Genomic DNA, 19,079 nt, shown 5'->3' on the forward strand with positions numbered 1-19,079 from the left:
AAATAAGCGCCCACACTTAATAGGAATACGTACTGAGGAAAGGAAGAAAAAGAACAAGAAGAAACAGTTGTAGTAGTGCCGCCGACAAACGATGTGCGTGCAACGATATTCTTAACATAAACAAAAATAGCACACACACAGAAAAAAAAAACATGAAAAAAAAGACAAAAGAAGAAAATTCATGTGAAAATCATTTACAATCATCAAAATGGCCATCACAAAGTTTTCGTTCCTTGCTACATCCTTGCTCCCTCATACTCCTACTCATGCTCATATAAATCCTCATCCCCACTCTCATCACTCTCACCACAACGCTTTCACATACAATAATCATTATTATCATGCGGCAACATTAGCCACTCATTTTTTATTTGAAGCCAAGCCTAAGCTTAACTAATCTAAGGTGGCTTCATTCATATAATTTTCTTCATTTCTTTTCCTATTCTCTTTATATATTGTGTTTTGGTTTTTTTTGTTTTTTATTTTTTATATTTTTTTAGCAAGTTATTGTTATTGTTTTTGTTATTTTTATATTTATATATTTTTTTGTGTTTATTATTTCTTTGATGAAAAATGAAATACGATCTAGCATTAATCATATGATTTTTTTATTGTTTAATTTTTGTTTTTTTTTTGTTTTTATTTTTTTTTTTGTTTTGTTTGATGTTTATTTGTTGAAGAAACTTGTTATGTGTTTGCAGCTGTAAATTTTGCTGCTACTATTATTGCTGCATATTTTTCTATTAATATTGTTTTTGTTATTGCTACCGTTTTTATTCTTTCTTTTTTTTTTTGTTTTCTTGCTTTTGCTTTTGCTATTAGTTTTATTATTGTTTCATGCTAACATTAACTATTATGTTATTTTTTTGTTGTTTTGTTTTTTGTTTCTTAAATGAGAAATTTAAAACCTTTGGTTTTAATAATCTTTGCTATTATAATTTATTATTCTATAATTATTTTTGTTGTTATTTTCTTTTTGTTTTTGTTTTTGTTTTTGTTTTAAGTTATTAGTCACTTGAGTACTTCCTACTACAATCTTGTTAATGTTGCCATTTTGTGACGTTTTTGTACATTTTTTTTTATTAATTTATATTACTTTATTTATTTATTTTTTTAATATGTAAGAAATGATGATAGCAGCAAAAAAAAAAACTTCTAACTTTTCTGCACTACTATGAACACACAAAAATATTATGAATTAAGCTTGAAGTGCAATTCATTAACAGAAAAACAAACACATACACACAGATATGAATTACAAGCAAACAAAACAAAACAAAACGTTTTATATTAAATAAACATAACCACAATACTTGAAAATAAATCATATGGTGTATTAACAGATTAAATGCTTACATATGTATATATACGTGTGTGTGCAAGTGCTTGGATTAGTACACACACAAATACACATTCTGCTAATCACACACCGCCTACGTTTTGTCTGCTGTAGGATGACTCCAACTAATTTCGGTAGTCCTCATTTTTATTGTATTTTATCAAAATTTATATGAATTTTATTAAGTGCTGTTATTGTATTTGCAGGCGTTTTGGTTTGTCATTTCGTTATTATTGTTGTTGTTTCTACTGTCACTTGCCAAAAAAGAAAAATAAAGTACATGCTGTTTGATGGCACATTCATGACAAGAACTTTATTTTTTTTTTTTTTTGTAACATAATTTAATTATTTAATAGTAATTATTTAATTATATATGATATATACACAATTTAATCTCATAGTTGTTTTAATGAATTTTAATCAACCATCGTTTCACGCGATCAATTAGTACCTTAACATGTGTGGAAGCAGCGTTATAAAAAACTCATTAATATTTTATTATAATTATAAAAGATAGTCCATAGTTTTTTAATGTGATTACCGAACCCTTAAGTTTAACATAACCGTGCTCTTAACACACGTATCAGTATAACTGTATAATGCAAAGATAAACGTGCTCATCGGAATTCCAAGGAATTTCTTCAGTGCCAATAGAAGCTCTATGTTTGGATATAGTTCACACGTTGGGAGTGCGAAGCCCATATAGCAGATATGTTGATCCTTGATGCACAGCGCCCGGTTAAAAAGTAATGAATACAGTCATTCTAAACGCGTTAATTTGGGTTTTAACCACTGCCATCATAATAACCACATTAAAGGCGTCAATCTCTATTGGTCAATATAGCTAAAACTGTATGCCTTGACTTTCGTGGTACCAGATTTACATCTTAGGTGGGGTATTACAAGTTAAACTCGCTTACTACCATTTACACTCCTAACAATATCGGATGACGCCTACTGGACTCTACTTTCCTCTTATTCCAACCCTCGGGATTATTATAATCCTTTTCAACGAATATACGAAAATGTAGAATAATACACCTCAACCTATAAGATCAATTATCACATACCTGGAAAATCTTCTAAATGAACTAACATCATCTCTTATGACGGGCATAGCTTACATCGAAAATATTCTAACCACTCCTGTTTTATAATCCCGCTGAGGACTATTGTTATTGGTACTATCTGATGAAGAATATTGCAGTTCATTGTATACATATTTGACAGGTGAACATGTTAATACGATGAAAGTTCAATAGTTGTAGCTTAGCGAACTTTTGAGGTAACATATTTTGTAATTATATGGAATATATTATATTAAATTATTTAAAATTAAACCTGTCTTAATGACCGTTTGTACGGCAACAGTATTCAATAAAGCTTATGCTGTACTTATTTCCAACGGTTAAGTCAAATATTTCTTGACAAATCGTAATGAAATTGCAAATGACAAAAAATGTAAATTATTTTTAATTTAATGTTGGCAATGCTATTGTTTTTCTTACTATTTTTTTTTCATATATTGAACTAGTTTTCATTTTCTTTTTTGTTTTATTTTTTTCGTTTTTGCATTTAAGCAATTTCCGTACTTTAAGTACAACGATTTGTATGCAAATCTCGTAAAAAAGTTGTTACTATTCAAGGATTTCCATTTATCCTTTTGACATATGCGAAATTTGTTCTATGAGCGGTTGGCTTGTCCATTGAAAAATAGTTGAAAATTTTTTTTGTAACTTCTTAGACGAGTCACATTTGGATTTACTCCTCGTCTGACACTGAATACATAGTTATTGTAATTACCTTACGAACGATTGAAGAGATTTATTTTTCAAATGTCAAGGGTAGATATTTAAAGATGTAGTAAATTTTTATTACAGCTGTTTTTGTGTTGTAACTCATTTCCATTCTAATTCTTTCATATAATTAGTTTTGATATTCATAAGTAAAATAACATTAAATATCATTTATGCTAAATAAAAAATACTCTTTACTATTACAGCTATAATAGGTTAGCGCCATCTAGTTACTGTAGCAAGCATGTATTCTTTGAACTTAATCTGAGAATCAAACAATGAAATTCACAGTAAAGGTATAGCATAAATGTGAACATCTTCGCTTTTCAAATATAAAGAATTTCAAGTACCCAAGTCTAAAATTCAAGTTAATAATTTTAGTAATAGATCTGCAATACATTGTGACCGAAAAGCTTTCGGAAATTCTCATTTAAAATTCGCGCGCTGTATATTTTTCGATATTTTAAGTTTATTGTAGTTTGCAGCACTGTCCCTTAATTACTATGCCAAAAATGAGCGCGATCTGTCGGACAGTTCGTTTACGGCAGCTGTTGAAACCAGTTCACCTCAGTAGTGCGTTGCGAAAAAAACAATGGAAAAAAATATTGAACAAAGAGTTTGCATCAAATTTTGTTTTTCGAACGAAATTTCGTGTGCAGAATCGTTGCGAATGCTACAAAAGGCTTATGGGGAATCAGTTTTATCGAAAACTCAAGTTTATGAGTGGTACAAAGCCTTTCAGGACTGTCGTACGACCGTCGAAGACATGCCGCGTTCTGGACGACCTTCGACCTCTACCACCGACGAAAACATTGAAAAGGCAAAGGAAATCGTGTTCAAAAATCCTCATGTGAGTGTTAGAGAGATAGCACGAGAGCTAGGCATCGGTCGTGAGATGGCTCGTTTGATTTTGGTGGACAATTTGTGTATGCGACGTGTCAACGCCCGGCTTGTTCCGATTCACCTCAATTTGTTCAACATTATCAACGATTTTAAGGCCAAACATTCAATAAATACCATCGAACAGCCACCGTATTCACCTGATCTTGCACCGTGTGACTTTTTCCTGTTTCCCAACCTCAAATTACCACTCAGAGGAACGCGTTTTGAATCCATAGAAGACGTAAAACAGAATTCGCAGAGGGAACTCAAAGCCATACCGGAAAGCGCCTATAAAAAATGTTTTGATGATTGGAAGAAACGTTGGCATTTGTGTATCGCTTCTAATGGAGCATATTTTGAAGGAGATAAAATAAATATTGATGAAGATTAAGAATTTTGCGTTTTATTTAAAATTTTCCGGAAACTTTTCGGTCACAATGTATATGCAATATATGACATACAGAGTAGCTTGAATTAACTGAAATCAACTTTAAATTGTTGTTGACAATACTGCATCTATATTTTATAGAAGCCGAAGTGTCTTAATATTTTGGAAAGAGTTTTCTCCGTGACAGACAATGTTAACAGAAAATCAAAAGTGGATATTGTTAGTATCCTGAAATTCCTTTAACAAAAAAATATGAATATCCAAATAATTCTATACTTCTAGTCAAAAACATTGCCAAATGACTGTTAACGAATGAGTATCAAACAAATTAAACCCCAAAAACCATGGTTTGAGATGACTTAGGCAGTCACCGACCATGACAATCCATGGTCAAAGTTGTTACAAATATCTGTGGTAGTAAAGTTTTAGAGGATATACTAACAGAGAAAGTGAACGTTTCTACAAAATTATGTATGAGGAGTGTTAAACATTGCACAGATTATTTTATTTTACTTTATCCTTTTTACCTCAACTTTGGATATCCAACTGAACTTAAACAGTTGCTTATAAAGAGTAATCTATTTCATGTAATATCCAATAAACTTACTTCCTATGTATGATATAATCAGTTCAATGTTTGTCATTTTATAATATCAATCGTTTAACAGCCACTGAACAATCACGAAGATTATCAGGAATATATAAATTAGTCAATGAGATGCAGAAACCCCACAGCTATCAAAGAGTAAAAATGCCGAAATGCACTTACTCGGAAAAGGCTCAACATTATTTACCTAATGGATAGATCCAAAAAATATATTAAAATAAAAAATTTTGTACGGTATTTCGATAGCAATCACATTAATATTTACTGTTTGAACTCTATGATAGAAAACCCACCCCCCATTTGCATTTGATGGTTTTTGCTATAGATTTTTTAATGAAGCTGATAATAGTCTCGTTAGAAAAACTATCGTAAAATCGATTGAAAAATTCATGGCTATCCAATTTATATCGAATTCGTAATATTTTTCAAATATCTAATGAAACTATCTCATTTTCCGATGATTTTTTATAAAAAAAACCAATCGCATATTCCGATTTAGATATTAATCCAAATTAATCCTATCGATAATGGGTGATAATAGTTTCGTTTCGAATTTGTCATATTTTTCAAATACTTCGTGAAACTATCTCATTTTCCGATAGTTTTTTAAAAAGAAACCCCAATCACTTATAAACTAAATCCGAACTCTATCAGTTTTTCATGTAAGCTTTTAAGGTTTCGATAGTTTTTCGATAATTTGGTTAACTGCGTCCGTAAGGAATCAGTTTGCAGTGAGAAGTGTGAATATCTATCAGAAAATAATAGTTTATTTTTTTTTTTAAATCAAACAATTTTTTGCCTTTTGGATTGATACCTATATGTAACTGGGATATAAGATATTTTTCTGTCCATAAAGTTTACTTTTTTCATTTTTGATGTACTTTGTATTAGCAAAGTTAATATTTTTACTTTATTTATTTTTATTTGGATTGAATTATTGCTTTTTAAATTTATAGAAAGATAATAATTTAGAGTATCTAATTTAGATTAAATTAGATTATCTGCAAGTGTCTGATTTTAATTCAATCAAGTAGATTGTTTAGATTGTATGAACTTTGGTATCAGTGTTAAAAACTTCTTAGTGAATAAAAAAAAAAAAATTTGGCAAAAATACATTCATTGTCACATTCAAATTCAAAAAGTTGTGCTAGTTTAGATTTACTATGCCTTGACATTCACATCGGGAGAAGTAAATGAAAAAGGTACATTGAAATATTGACTTACGTCAGCGCTCCTTTCAGTTGGCAGCTACACCTGCGGAATGATTAAATTGAAGCGAAAGAATAAATTGATTGCGATTCTGATTAAATTCCGTGTTCAAAATATTGGCAAAACTAGTTTATATTGGTAAGGAAATAAATGAAATACTTAAAATTGATACTAGAGTTAGTTACTCATGCTGATATCCATGAGAACTATTTATGCTAACATCTCATTGAAGTAGTGATGTGGGGTGACTTTATGTGCTGGTTTCTATATTTTCCATATTTTAGTTCTTTTGGAATGCGAAAAGCAAAATTAATGGCTGTCAATCCTTCAAATTGAATAGCTGCAGTTTAGAAATACATTTCTAAATATACTGAAATATATATAATACATACAATTTATCCAGCTCACCCTCGCTATCTTAGCAAATGCTTCCATTTTTCTACTAACTACTAATGAAGCTTATGGCCTTCATAGCTATTTTAATTCTTAGTCTGTTCGGTGCCGTTGTACATATAGCTTTCCATGTATAATGTGCTTCAGTAAGTTCTTCATTATTATTATTTAAGTAATAGGCTATTAAAGCACCCTGACCTAAAAGATCTTTTGTGCGCCTAAAGGCCCAACTAGGACAATTTTAGACTATTTATAAATCTTGTAATTGCTGTGGGCTTAATTCTACCTATTTGACTTGGGACTAAGTTCTTCATTAACTAATCTTCTCAAAGTCTTGCATGCTGCTAGTAATCATTAATTTGCCATTCCATTTGTGAGCCTCTAGTGTGATATAAGTATTTGGTTTACATATAGTATGATCCACTGCTTAGTGCATTTCTTGTTCTAAATGTTTACATCTTTTATGTCGAATAGAATTATTTATAAATATTTTTCTGAGTGCTTATACTGTAATTTAAAATACGAAAGTCATAACCGTGTTTTCTGCCTATTGCGTTTTTGGCGGTGCTGGACAAAGTTCATTGACTGCTGTCCAATCAGCTGACTGCCGATTGGAGCAGTCATAAGATGCGGAACTTGGAACAAAATGTCATTAAATTTTAATAAAACATCAATGCAGGAACTACTTTACCAATTTGTATTGGTGGATTCAGTACAAATATAAGTTTTTTTTTTAAATTTTCTTTTCACTTTGGAACCAAGTGTGCTCCAAATGTGTCCACCATTATGTGGCCATTATAGCGTTTAACATTTCCTAACATTTGTGTACACAGAAACGGAGTTATAGCATTTTAAGTATATTTTTAAATCCATTTTATGTTATGCTTTTTTTACCTTCACCTAAATTATTATACTGCAATACGTTTTGTGGAACAATTCAATTCTGAACCGGTAATCCACAATATTATAATATTTTTATTGCACTAATTTTTTTCTTTTTGCAAACTTTTTCTTATTTACCTTTAATACTCGTATACTTATAAATTGAATGAACATGAAAAATTATGCAAAATCTTTTATTTAGTATTTTCATTTAAAGCACTAATAAAGTACTAATAAAGTACTTTATAAGTATTTACCCTTGACACGGCTACAGAACTTTCACTTGACCGTCAACGAAGTCTTGATATTGTTTCGCAGAGCAGTTGGTTTCTTTATTCCATCTGCCTTATGACTCTAAGGTACATTGTCCTATGCAAAGCACACAATATAGCGAGTGGCCTATCCAAAGCACTTTATTCAGTGCTTTTCCGTATTCAAGAACAATATTGATTGTTTGAAATGAATGAAAACTCTTCATGAAACTGACAATCCATCAATGAATTTGTGAAGTCTTAAACAGTTTTCGTTTCGATTGTAATAACAAACTTTTATTAAAATTCTAAAACTTTTTGCCTCAACAATAATTTTGCAAATAAAAAAACCAAGAATAATGTAACAGTGGAACAGTGGAATAACATCTCTGTGTCAAGTTGTCACCCATTTCTAATACCAACTCAAATAAACTTAATTATGGTTAGTACTCGTATTAGCCAAGATGATGTCACGCTTTTATCCATATAAATTCCAATAAATCGTTTAGAAAATTCGTTGCACGAACAGGCACCGCGAAATAAGAGTCCAAGCATTGAACCTTGTGGGCGCTGAAGTGCAGGTGGTGGAAGAAATGTTACATTTATATATTTTTAAAACTAAACTAATTTAAGTTATTTCGCTCCGCGTACACGTTTATTATGCATTCTGCTTAAAGTTTACACGGCTCTGTTTGCAAACGCTTATGACGCCATTTAAATTGTATAATTTCAGTGCCCACAGACAACACAGATGGTGCTGCCATACGTACGCTGCCATCGCTCCATCGAGCACTACGGGAAGTTGCCGCTTTGACAAGCAACTTAATGCAGGAGTCCGAATTAAGGGATACCACATCTACAGAAATCACAATGGACCAACCGCAAGGTAAATACTAAAAAATTGTTAGAAAAAAATGCAATAAAAATAAATAAATAAAACTGATGAAGAAAAAAGTAAAATATGTGTTTCAAGAGTTCCAATTATTTTTATTTATGTTTTAACTTTTATTTGTTATTTAATTTATTATATATATATTTTTTTTTTTTGCCTTACATATTCCACCTTTACTATCACATCACTGCTACTGTTACTTCCTAACAATATCTACCAATTCACGCCACCCGCTGTCAGGTCAATGTCTATTAGATGGTATCCTTGTGTCGGAAACAACGGTTTACTGTGAGAAACAAGTTGGATGTCGCGCCATACAGAAGACAGGACACTGCTGTCCCGATTACAAATGCGGTAAGTTGTAGTACTACTCGTACCTACTCATACCTACAGTCCATCTCCCCAGAAACTTCCTTCAACATTTAACATCTGTTAAATATACTCGTATTTAAATGTACTTGGCAATTGCAACAGCGCCTGCAGTCACTATTGCCGTTGCAAGTTGCGCGTTGCCAGTTGCCCGTTGCAAGTTGCCAGTTGCCTGTTGCCAGTTAATATACGCAAATACTTTGGCTACTGTTTAATGCTTTTGTTGACTTTTGTTGCATTTTCAGATTGCGAAAAAGATGGTAAAACTTATTTGAATGGTGATAAGTTAGTGGATCCAGAAACACCTTGTACTGTTTGCTATTGCCAAGGTGAGTGATTGTGTCCAACTTCTTGATGAGCATTTGTGTGTTCACTGATGAACCAATCTACAAGTTCTGAATGCAATAAAAAACTTTACATAATCACTTTTTTAAAAAATATAGTTTGATTATATTTTGACACAAATATTCTTCTATCATAATTATAGTATCTTCTTCGAAGTGTTCTTATATACTTTAACATACTTCCGACATTTTCAGGTGGCGAAATATTGTGCAGCTCAGTAACTTGCTTCCATCGTGATGATTGCAAACCAAAATATATTGTTGGACGCTGTTGCCCGGAGTATGATAATTGTCCTGGTATGTTATATATTAAAGCTAGTGTTTTTTTGTGTCTTAGAAAATGTTTAATTTCTGGGCCTAAAAATGTCACTCAATTAAATAATAACTATATACTTGAAAATAAGACATAGATAAAATGATATTAAATATTGAAGATTTCGTAGCTAATAATTGAAGGAGGTACTATATTTTTTTTTTAATAATGTAATAGTGTAAAATACACCGCATATGACTCAAAAGAAATCAATACTGACATGACACTTCAGGTAATCGACCCGGTATCACTCATTAATAGAACAAATCTCAGGTTATTGGTAAATTACCTGTCGATTAATCATCCCCCACATTATCATCTTTACGAGATGCTTCTGTCGGAAAAAAGATAATGTGAACTCTGTGGATGAGATTTATATTATTTAGTAGAACGGAACTCAGATTGTTGGCAGATTATCTAATGGATAATCATGGGCTATATTATCATCTTTACAAGATGCTTCTGTCTGAAAATACTGAATATACTATACTGTCTGCTTGCAAGCGTATGAGAGTTATACTCCCATTCTCTATCATTAACCGGCTTTGAACTGAATCAGAAGAATACTAAATCGACAATATCTATACTCGTGCGATGTGAAAATGTCATTAACAGCAGACATTTTGACTTTCATTCGATGGGATCTGTGTTCTTTAAACAATTTAAATAGTGGAACTATTTCGGAAAAAAACTGTGACTTACCTAGGAATTCATCTTAACAGAAGACTTACTTGGGATAAACATATTGAAGCCAATCAAATGAAAAGGAAGCTAAAATCATTTGTATTATCAAATGTATTAATTGTTTTACAAGAGGGTAAAGCTATGTTTAGACTATAAAATACTTTAATACGACACCTTAATCAAATCTATATGAACTTATGCTGGCTAACCATGCGGCAATGCGGCTTATTCACACAGCATCAAACTAATCCAACACATGCAATCCGAAATTCTTTAAATACTTAAAAAATGAGACAATCCAAGAGATCCTAGATATCCATTAATATAAGCGATTAGTCAAGTATGTTCTAATATTATTTTTGCAATTTCTTAGTGCTTGTCTTAGTGTATTGCTTCGCATGCATATGGGTCATATTTCTACAAGCGAAACAGTTTTGGACCTCATCTTTTCCAATTTAGGTGAAATTTTTTTAAGAACTCTTTTTTTTTAAATAAAAATTCCCGTGTCTTGGGAAAAAAAATTTAAAATTATTTCCTAACAGATATGAAGTCATATAGTTTTTAGAATTTGTACTTTCGACCTATTTGTAAGTGGCCATAACTCAGGCGCTGTTCATAATAGAAACCTACACTTTTTTTTTTATAAAGATAATAGATCAGGATTTTCGTAAAAAATATAAAAAACTAAAATTGTTAAAATTTAGTTACTAATATTAACCGTTAATGAAAAAAAAAAAAACACATCGGAAATACTAATTTCTTATTTTGAGATTAATCATGAACTTTCATTAAAAAACTTAAATTTAATTTATATATATTTATTATTGTTATAAAAGTTATTAAATATTATTTAAATTGTGGAGCAAGAACATATTTGTTTAAACAATTATATATTTTAATAAATTTAGAAGTTGAACATTTCGCGGATTGTTTGTCCGTTTCTTCAAAAATTAATTAATAACTAATTAAACGAAAGTTAATATAAATAAAATTAAAATTTTTTTAATTTCACATCTTATATATTTTGAAATAATTTTTTCACTTAATTTTTAAATTTTAAATTTAATTTTATATTTTTAATTTTTTAAAAAACATTTTTGCTTACTTTTGTAAATTGTTTATTTTACTTTAACTGTACATTTTTAAATATTAACCAATTTCTAAAACGAATCAATTGATTTTATTTTTTTTTCTTAACAGTTCTTAGTCCTAGTAATAACAACAATTCTGTTGTGGATATTCCGACTAATCCGTTTACAACTACAACTTCAACATCAACAACTATAAGACCCGAGATAGCTGCCGCTGCAAATAATCCAAAAATAACGATCAAAGAAATCACAAAACGCATGGAAATTCGCATAACCAATGACAATAAAGCTATACCCATACCTCAGATGCTGAAACCCAACACCCCTAGTACTTCAACAACAACAATGCCAGTAGTCGAAACAAGTGCACCCACTTCATTGGCAGCGCAGATAGCAACAACAACACCTGCTGTGGGAATTTCAACAATTTCAACAATAACCAATCTACCAACATTAACAACACCGGCACCAGCCACAACAACAACCGCTGTTGGTTTAGCTAAGACATCATCAACATCAGACTCAACAGAAATCAGCAATAAAAGCTCTGTGCAAGCTCCAGCTTCCAATGACGTTGAGAATAGCCGACGACAAACATTGCTTCCAGTCAATAACAATAAAAGCACCGAAAGCTTAAAGTTAAGCGCTTCAGTCGCATACCCGACAACTGGAAGTGAATTAGAAAGCTTCGATGAAAAGCCACTTGCCGCGTTTGTTGGTCAAAATGGTTTGCAAGGCGAAAGCGAGACCACGAATGATGCCAATAAAGTGAATATCAAACGCGAGAATTTACTAACCACATCTGTTGCGAACAGTGCTGAACAGACGGATTCATTGGAACTAATTTTTCCAAATGAATCTGTACGCGCTAGTAGTAGCGAGCAGATTAATGGTAACGAAAGTGCACAAGCACCCGTGGAACTGGAACCCGACACAGCTGGAAGTGACAACATATATCACATAATACTGACTACCGATGGCCCGCGTACAAGCGAACATATAGAACACACCGAAAGCTATTTGACCAATGACACAATATCCACGGAAGGTAAGTGAAGTTGAAATTCTAAAAATTCATTAAAATTTTTTATAACAATGATTCTTTATTGCCAGGTGTAAGCTCTCCCACTGCTGTAGAGAGTGCATTTGTTAAAGACACCAATCCACTGTCACAAAATACCAGTAATACCAAGAACAGTAGCACTGAAAGTCCAATCAGAGCACAAAGTTCAACAGAACCACCATGTGAAACCTTAACATCCGTAGTCGAAAGCACTACACCTAAACTTACAGACGCACCGAAGTCAACTACATTTGCAACTGATAGACAGAAAGTCACCACAGACGACATGCATCATGCCGAAGATGAAGACACCGTTGTACCTATGGAGTCCAATCCAGCTTATCCTTCACTACCAGAAGATGACTTTAGTTTGAGAGATGTGAACTTTCCATTAACTGAAGCAGAAGATATTGTTGAAACTGACAATAAAGACGAACACAGACATCTACACGAGGTACCATATGAAACCCCAAAAAGTACTAAGCATTTGGATACCGGCAGCTTCCTGGGTAGTGATGGTAGTGGTAGTGGTGGTGGCAGTGGTAATGGTGCAGAACTTATTGAAAATAATGTACAAAATGGTGGTACCGAAGACACCACTACAGAAACACTCTACACTTTACCTAAACGCATTGAATTAATGTATTCTATGGAAGACAATTCAGCTGAAACTACAATTTCGAATGGCACTAATTTTCAACTACAGAAAATTATTAAAGATACAGACAATGAAACAGGTTCTGGGATAGGTGCATCTCTAGAAATTGAATCAGCTGATGATACTGTAAGCATACCTGATGTAAGTAGCGGTAGTGGTAATGGCAGTGAAGATATGAACCCCATTAAGAGTGCAATAAAAAAGAAATATATTAAATCTCCCGAACCGACAACACCACGTACACGAATCGAAACCGATTTAGATATCGATGAGTTAAGTAATGAACCAGCATTACGTGAAGATCCTAAGTTAGATGCAGAAAGTCTTAAACTACATGAGAGTGCAGAAGATGATGCCGGCAAGTCAGGCACAGCCGTAAAAGGTAACATTTTAGCAGTTGAAGCATATCCAATACAGGAGAGAGCTGCTGAAGAAATTGCGCCAAGTAATACTTTGGTTGGCACCGAAAATAGTGGACGCATACAACGACTTTATTTACATAGAATTTTTTAAAGAATAGGTCTGAAGCAAAGATGGAAGAGAAATTAGTCGAGAAGAGACAAACTATATTAGGTAGTCATGAAACAAAATAGAATATTAATATACTAGAACATTAAAACAAATTAAAGATATAGAAATTAAAGAACGAATACATAAAACAAGAGAACAGACAGCATTGAAGCAGCGTCGCACATCTGTAGATATTAGAACAAAATTTTTACTTTTTCAGCAGATATTTCAATTTTGAAATACCTCGCAAAATTCCTCCAACGAAATTCCTAAATTTTTCAGATCAAGTGTAATATAATATAATATGCTAAGCTGATATGAAAGAATATACACTGAATATATCGTCACGAAGCTCATATTCTCAAGAAGAACATTAGTAATTACATGCAATGAAAACTTCATCTATATATATATGTACATATATATATATATATATATAAATATATGTTCATATGCCTTATATACGGCTAGTAAACAATTATAGATCTCCAGAACTGATTTACTTTAGTGGCAGCACTGGCAACTCATGTTTCAGTGGATTGTCAATGCACCAAGTAATAATTATATATTGGCCATGTCTGGAAACATTGCTCATTCCATTTCTAAAAAATATAAGAAAATCTATACAAAAAAGGATTTCTAAAACTAAATTAAATCATTTACAATTTATAAAAATAATTTTTTTGTTAATTTAAATGTTTGAAATATTAAATACATAAATTTCTAATAATAATTACAATTTAAAATTTATGAAAATAACTTTATAAAAATTTCATATTTTAAAATTTTTAGAAATATAAATTTGTAAAAATCAATAAAACAATTTAAAAGTTTTATTTAAGTTTTTAATATTTAATGTTTAAATACATAAATTCTAAAAACAAATAAATTTAAATTTTAAATTTTATAAAAACCATTTTTTTTTTAAATTAAATATTTAAAATTTCGTAATACGATTTTCTAAAAATAAATAAAATAATTTAAAATTTATTAAAATAATTTTTTTTTAATTAAATTGTTTAAATTAAATTTGTAGAAATATAAATTTCTGAAAATAATTCAAAAAGTTTTAAATATAAAGAAATAATTTTGTTTAAGATTTAAATGTTCATATTTTTAAAGATATAAATTTCTGCAAATAAATGAAACAATTTAGAATGTATAAAAATAATTTTGTAACGTATTAAATTTTTAGAAATATAAATTTCTATAAATATAATTTTAAAAACATAAATTTTTAAAAATAAATAAAATAATTTAAATTGTTTTTTACAAAAATATTAATGTATCTCAGATAATCAGATAAGCAGCGCTTAATGCTGTTGAAAGCTCGATTGTATTTATGTTTCCTTGCTTTAAGATTATATGTATATAAATATTTAATAAAAAAATAATTAAAATTATATTGATTAATTATGATATATAAAGCACAAAACTATTTTAATATTAAGAAAAAACAAATTTAAATTATTGTTAGTATATAAAAATTTACACTATTAAAAAGATATAGACTGCAAATTTTAAAATATTATTTTTTAAATTCAATTAAGCTTTAACAAAATATAATAATATATAGTTATATAAATATAGAAGGATATTTTTATTGATAGAAAAATAAACTTTAATTTTATAATTAAAAAAAATTTTGTATAGTTTGCCAAGAAATTGTTTGCAATTGGACAAAATTGTGTTTGTTAATAGTTTAAAAAAAAACATTTATATATAAACATATATAATATTATACACAAACTATTTTAATCAAAAAGTAGTAAAAAAAAGTATAAATTGTAAACATTTTCTTGACAATATATAAACAGTTTTTCATAATTTAAAAAATTTCAATAAACAAAATCGCATTTTTTGTCCTTCTATTTTGTTTAAAATTTCAAAATTTTCTTTTTCAATATATTTATAAAAAAAATTTATAAAATTTTAATATTATTTAGGCAGTTTATATTTAAAAAAATTAGTTTTAAGAAAAAATTTGTAAAAAATTTAAGTGAAGCTGGGCTACTGAAATGCAATAATGTTTTTCTTTACTATCAATAATTTTTTAGAAAATATTGTTAAAGAAATTAGTAGAAAGCAAAAAATTTAAATAATTTCTTCTATTATTTTTATTGTTAATGTAAATTTAATTAAATTTAATTAATACTTATTTTCGATTAATTGTCTGAACTACATATATATAAAAATTGTTAGTAATAATAAATATTAAATTTAAGAAACATTTCACTGCTTAAATTTCAAATGATTACTTTTTTAAATTTATAATATAATTAATTATTTGCGCTGTTGTTTAACTTTAGTTAATTTTCCTATTAAAATTATTAATTTCATTTAAGATTTATTTTAAGTTTTATTATTAAAATCAATAATTATATGTAGTTGTGTCCAGTGTGCCACAAGTCTCTCTTTAAATTTTATTAGAAATAAATTTTTGTTAATTTAAAAAATAAAAACATATATATTTAATATATGTAATATATTTAGTATATATTATATATTAATATATATTCATATTTATAAGTTTATAAATTTGTCGCAAGCAGCTTATTTTTCTTTCCTCTTAGTCAAGAAAATTGGTTTAATTAAAAACTATTTATATTTAAAATAATTAATTGCAAAGTTTGCTGATTAATTAATATTGTTAACAAAAATTATAAAAAATTATAAAATTTTTGTGCACTTAAAGAAAAATATTGTAATATCATTAGACTTTTCGTTAGATTAATAATGTTTACATAATAAATCAATATATACATTTAATTATTATAAAAATAATATAAATTATGTCAAATAATTATATTAATTTTGCTCTTAAATAACATAATTTAGTATAAAAAAGTTATAGTCGATTTTCTTTGAAAAGCTTTTGTTTGTAGACTGAATTGATAAAATTTCTAATTTATTTTTAATTTTATTTGTTATTTTTAAAATAATATTAATAATATCTAAACAAAGTTAGTCGAAATCAAACAGTTAGTTAAACAAATCCAAACAATCATTTTTGAACAATTCACATATTAATATTATATATTTCATATATATAATTATTTCCATTTATAATATATGTATATCATTATTTCATAAAACATTTACCTTTTTGGTTTTATTAGATAAATATGCATATAATAAAAATTTCTAATATCATTTATATCGGTTACTGCAAATATAATTAGCATAAAATGTTTTTATTTAATTTATATAAAAATTATGATATATATTATTTGTATTAACGAAATGAATTTGTAATTTAAATTAATTTATATTGAATAAAGTGAAAATAAAATAAAAAATAAATTACATTATATATATATTATTAGAATTAAAAAAAAATTTAGACATGTTACATGTATTCCAAGTTTTACGCCATTAGAGCCACCCTCGAGACGAAGTTATCAAGAAGTAATATTTTGTTAATACTTATATTGAAGATATATGTTGTTGTTGTTGTAACCCGCCGGGACCTGCTTGTGAAGTCCCTTTGGGGGTGGTCGAACGGCACTTGAAGATATATCATTTTTTTAAGTGGCATAAGTTGTATATTGAAAAATTGTTTGCTTGTATTATTTTATCTAAGTCCATGGGCTTTAGTTTATTGCTCTTTTTTGTTCCTGCCTCCTATCTGCCTTGTTTCTTGTTTCTGTCCAGCATATGCACAGCTACGTTTTACCACTCTAGGAGCTTTAATTTTTGGGAATCTTGGTCAATGGCATGAACTCCCCTTAAATACCATTATAAGCTTTGCCTGACGTTCAAGGTGATTTTAAGCCTCAGAGTTTTTTTCTTATACGATAAAACACAATTGCAACCTAATCTAATCTATTGGTAATATTTATTGGACAATTGTTGAAAAGAATATATGGGTGAACTAACCAAAGAAATAACCTCTTTTTTTGACGTTCTATGATTTTTCGAATTTGATTTCTTGCGGTATTATTTCTTTGGTGTTTTGGTTGGTTAGACCAAAAATTTTTCAAGTAGTTGGCAGCAAGCCAACCTTGTGGATAAAAATCTTTTCAAGAGTAATATTATATAGTTCGGTTAAGCTATTTATTATACGAGTACATCATAATATTACCATAAGATTAATACCATCTTGTCTTGCAGAAGGAAGATTACGCATTGTTATTGCATAGGCTATTATTACACAGGTTATTACATACACCTACCACAAGTTTGTTGTAGAAAAGATTATATATGGGTAAGTAGTATTTATATTCATTGACTATTTCTATCTGCATTCAGCTAGTATTGAAATGATTAAATTCTTAATTCATCATTATAAGCACAAAGTTCATGAAACGTTATTATTATTAAAAAGAAGGGATTGTGCACTACGACCTAAAAGATATAGTGTACTCCTTACTCGGGTTAGAGTGTCTCTCCAAGTCCGATTTCTTTAATGAAAGACAGTATAGAGCCATTCCTTTCCTCCTAGGTGTTTCTTCCGGTTGTGCATCAGTACTGGGCACTTCCCAAGCACATGGTATGCAGTTTCTCTCTCTTCTCTACAGTATCTGCAGTCTGAGTTGGATTGAATTCCTAACTTCAATAGGTGATTATTCAATCTACAGTGACCGGTCAATAATCCCGTAATAATTCTTGGGTTATTTTTTGATTGCTCTATGTAATATTTAAAGCGTCTTAAGTTGTAAGTCCCTAACAGCATTTTAAATTGTGAGAGTCCTGGTATCCTTTCCCAATAGAGTTCACTTTCTTTTTCCTCTGCACCATTTATAAGAATAGATAGAGTTCCTTTGCCTAGACCACAGAATGATTCGAGACCTATCATTCTTGAGGCTGCGCCTCTTCTTACAAGTTTGCCTGCCATTTCATTGCCTTGGATACCAGTATGTTTTGGAATCCATATTTGGTGCACCTGATTGTTCCAGCCGAGTATGTTCAGCTTGTCAATGCACTCCCATACCAGTTTAGATGATACCTGGTAGGATATAAGTGCCATTATAGCTGCCTGGCTGTCAGTCAGTATTGCGATTTTACGATTCCGGTTACGTTCAGGGTTGAAACTGGCGCATCTATCTAACGTGTCATTTAGAATGAGAGATGGTGCGCAATTAATTTAATATGTTTTGGTTTGGTATAGAATTTAACGACACGAAACATTCAATTTAGAAATAAAAAATAAATATTTTTTGTCATTTTTTGTGTACAATTGATTTAATGGTATTACGGTGCGTATGAGTGACGTAAGGGATACCTGATAAATTAATTTTTTTTATTACTTCTGGAAACTATACTGAAATGATAATGATAGTTAAACCATGCTAAATGCTAACCTTTAACCGCTTAAAACCAATAATTAATTCACGTAAGCCAATCTCGTCTCACCAATTGGGAATTCACTAACAATATTCTACCGTAAGTCAGGTGCCAGGTGCAGA

At 29.7% G+C, this 19,079-nt stretch overlaps 1 protein-coding gene across 1 annotated transcript in view; it reads left to right on the forward strand.

Annotated features, from left to right (window-relative positions):
• LOC119687516 (mucin-5AC) overlaps window positions 1–14,289 on the forward strand; it is a 60,420-nt gene extending 46,131 nt beyond the window's left edge. Inside the window, exons 2-7 of the mRNA XM_038101850.1 lie at window positions 8,481–8,633; window positions 8,880–8,993; window positions 9,254–9,337; window positions 9,548–9,649; window positions 11,550–12,488; window positions 12,554–14,289. Coding sequence (XP_037957778.1) covers window positions 8,481–8,633; window positions 8,880–8,993; window positions 9,254–9,337; window positions 9,548–9,649; window positions 11,550–12,488; window positions 12,554–13,674 — 2,513 coding nt within the window. The 3' untranslated portion in view covers window positions 13,675–14,289. The remainder of the gene's footprint in view (window positions 1–8,480; window positions 8,634–8,879; window positions 8,994–9,253; window positions 9,338–9,547; window positions 9,650–11,549; window positions 12,489–12,553) is intronic.
• The last annotated feature ends 4,790 nt before the right edge of the window (window positions 14,290–19,079 follow it).

Source organism: Teleopsis dalmanni, chromosome X, assembly GCF_002237135.1.
Source record: "Teleopsis dalmanni isolate 2A chromosome X, ASM223713v2, whole genome shotgun sequence".
NCBI lineage: Eukaryota > Metazoa > Arthropoda > Insecta > Diptera > Diopsidae > Teleopsis > Teleopsis dalmanni.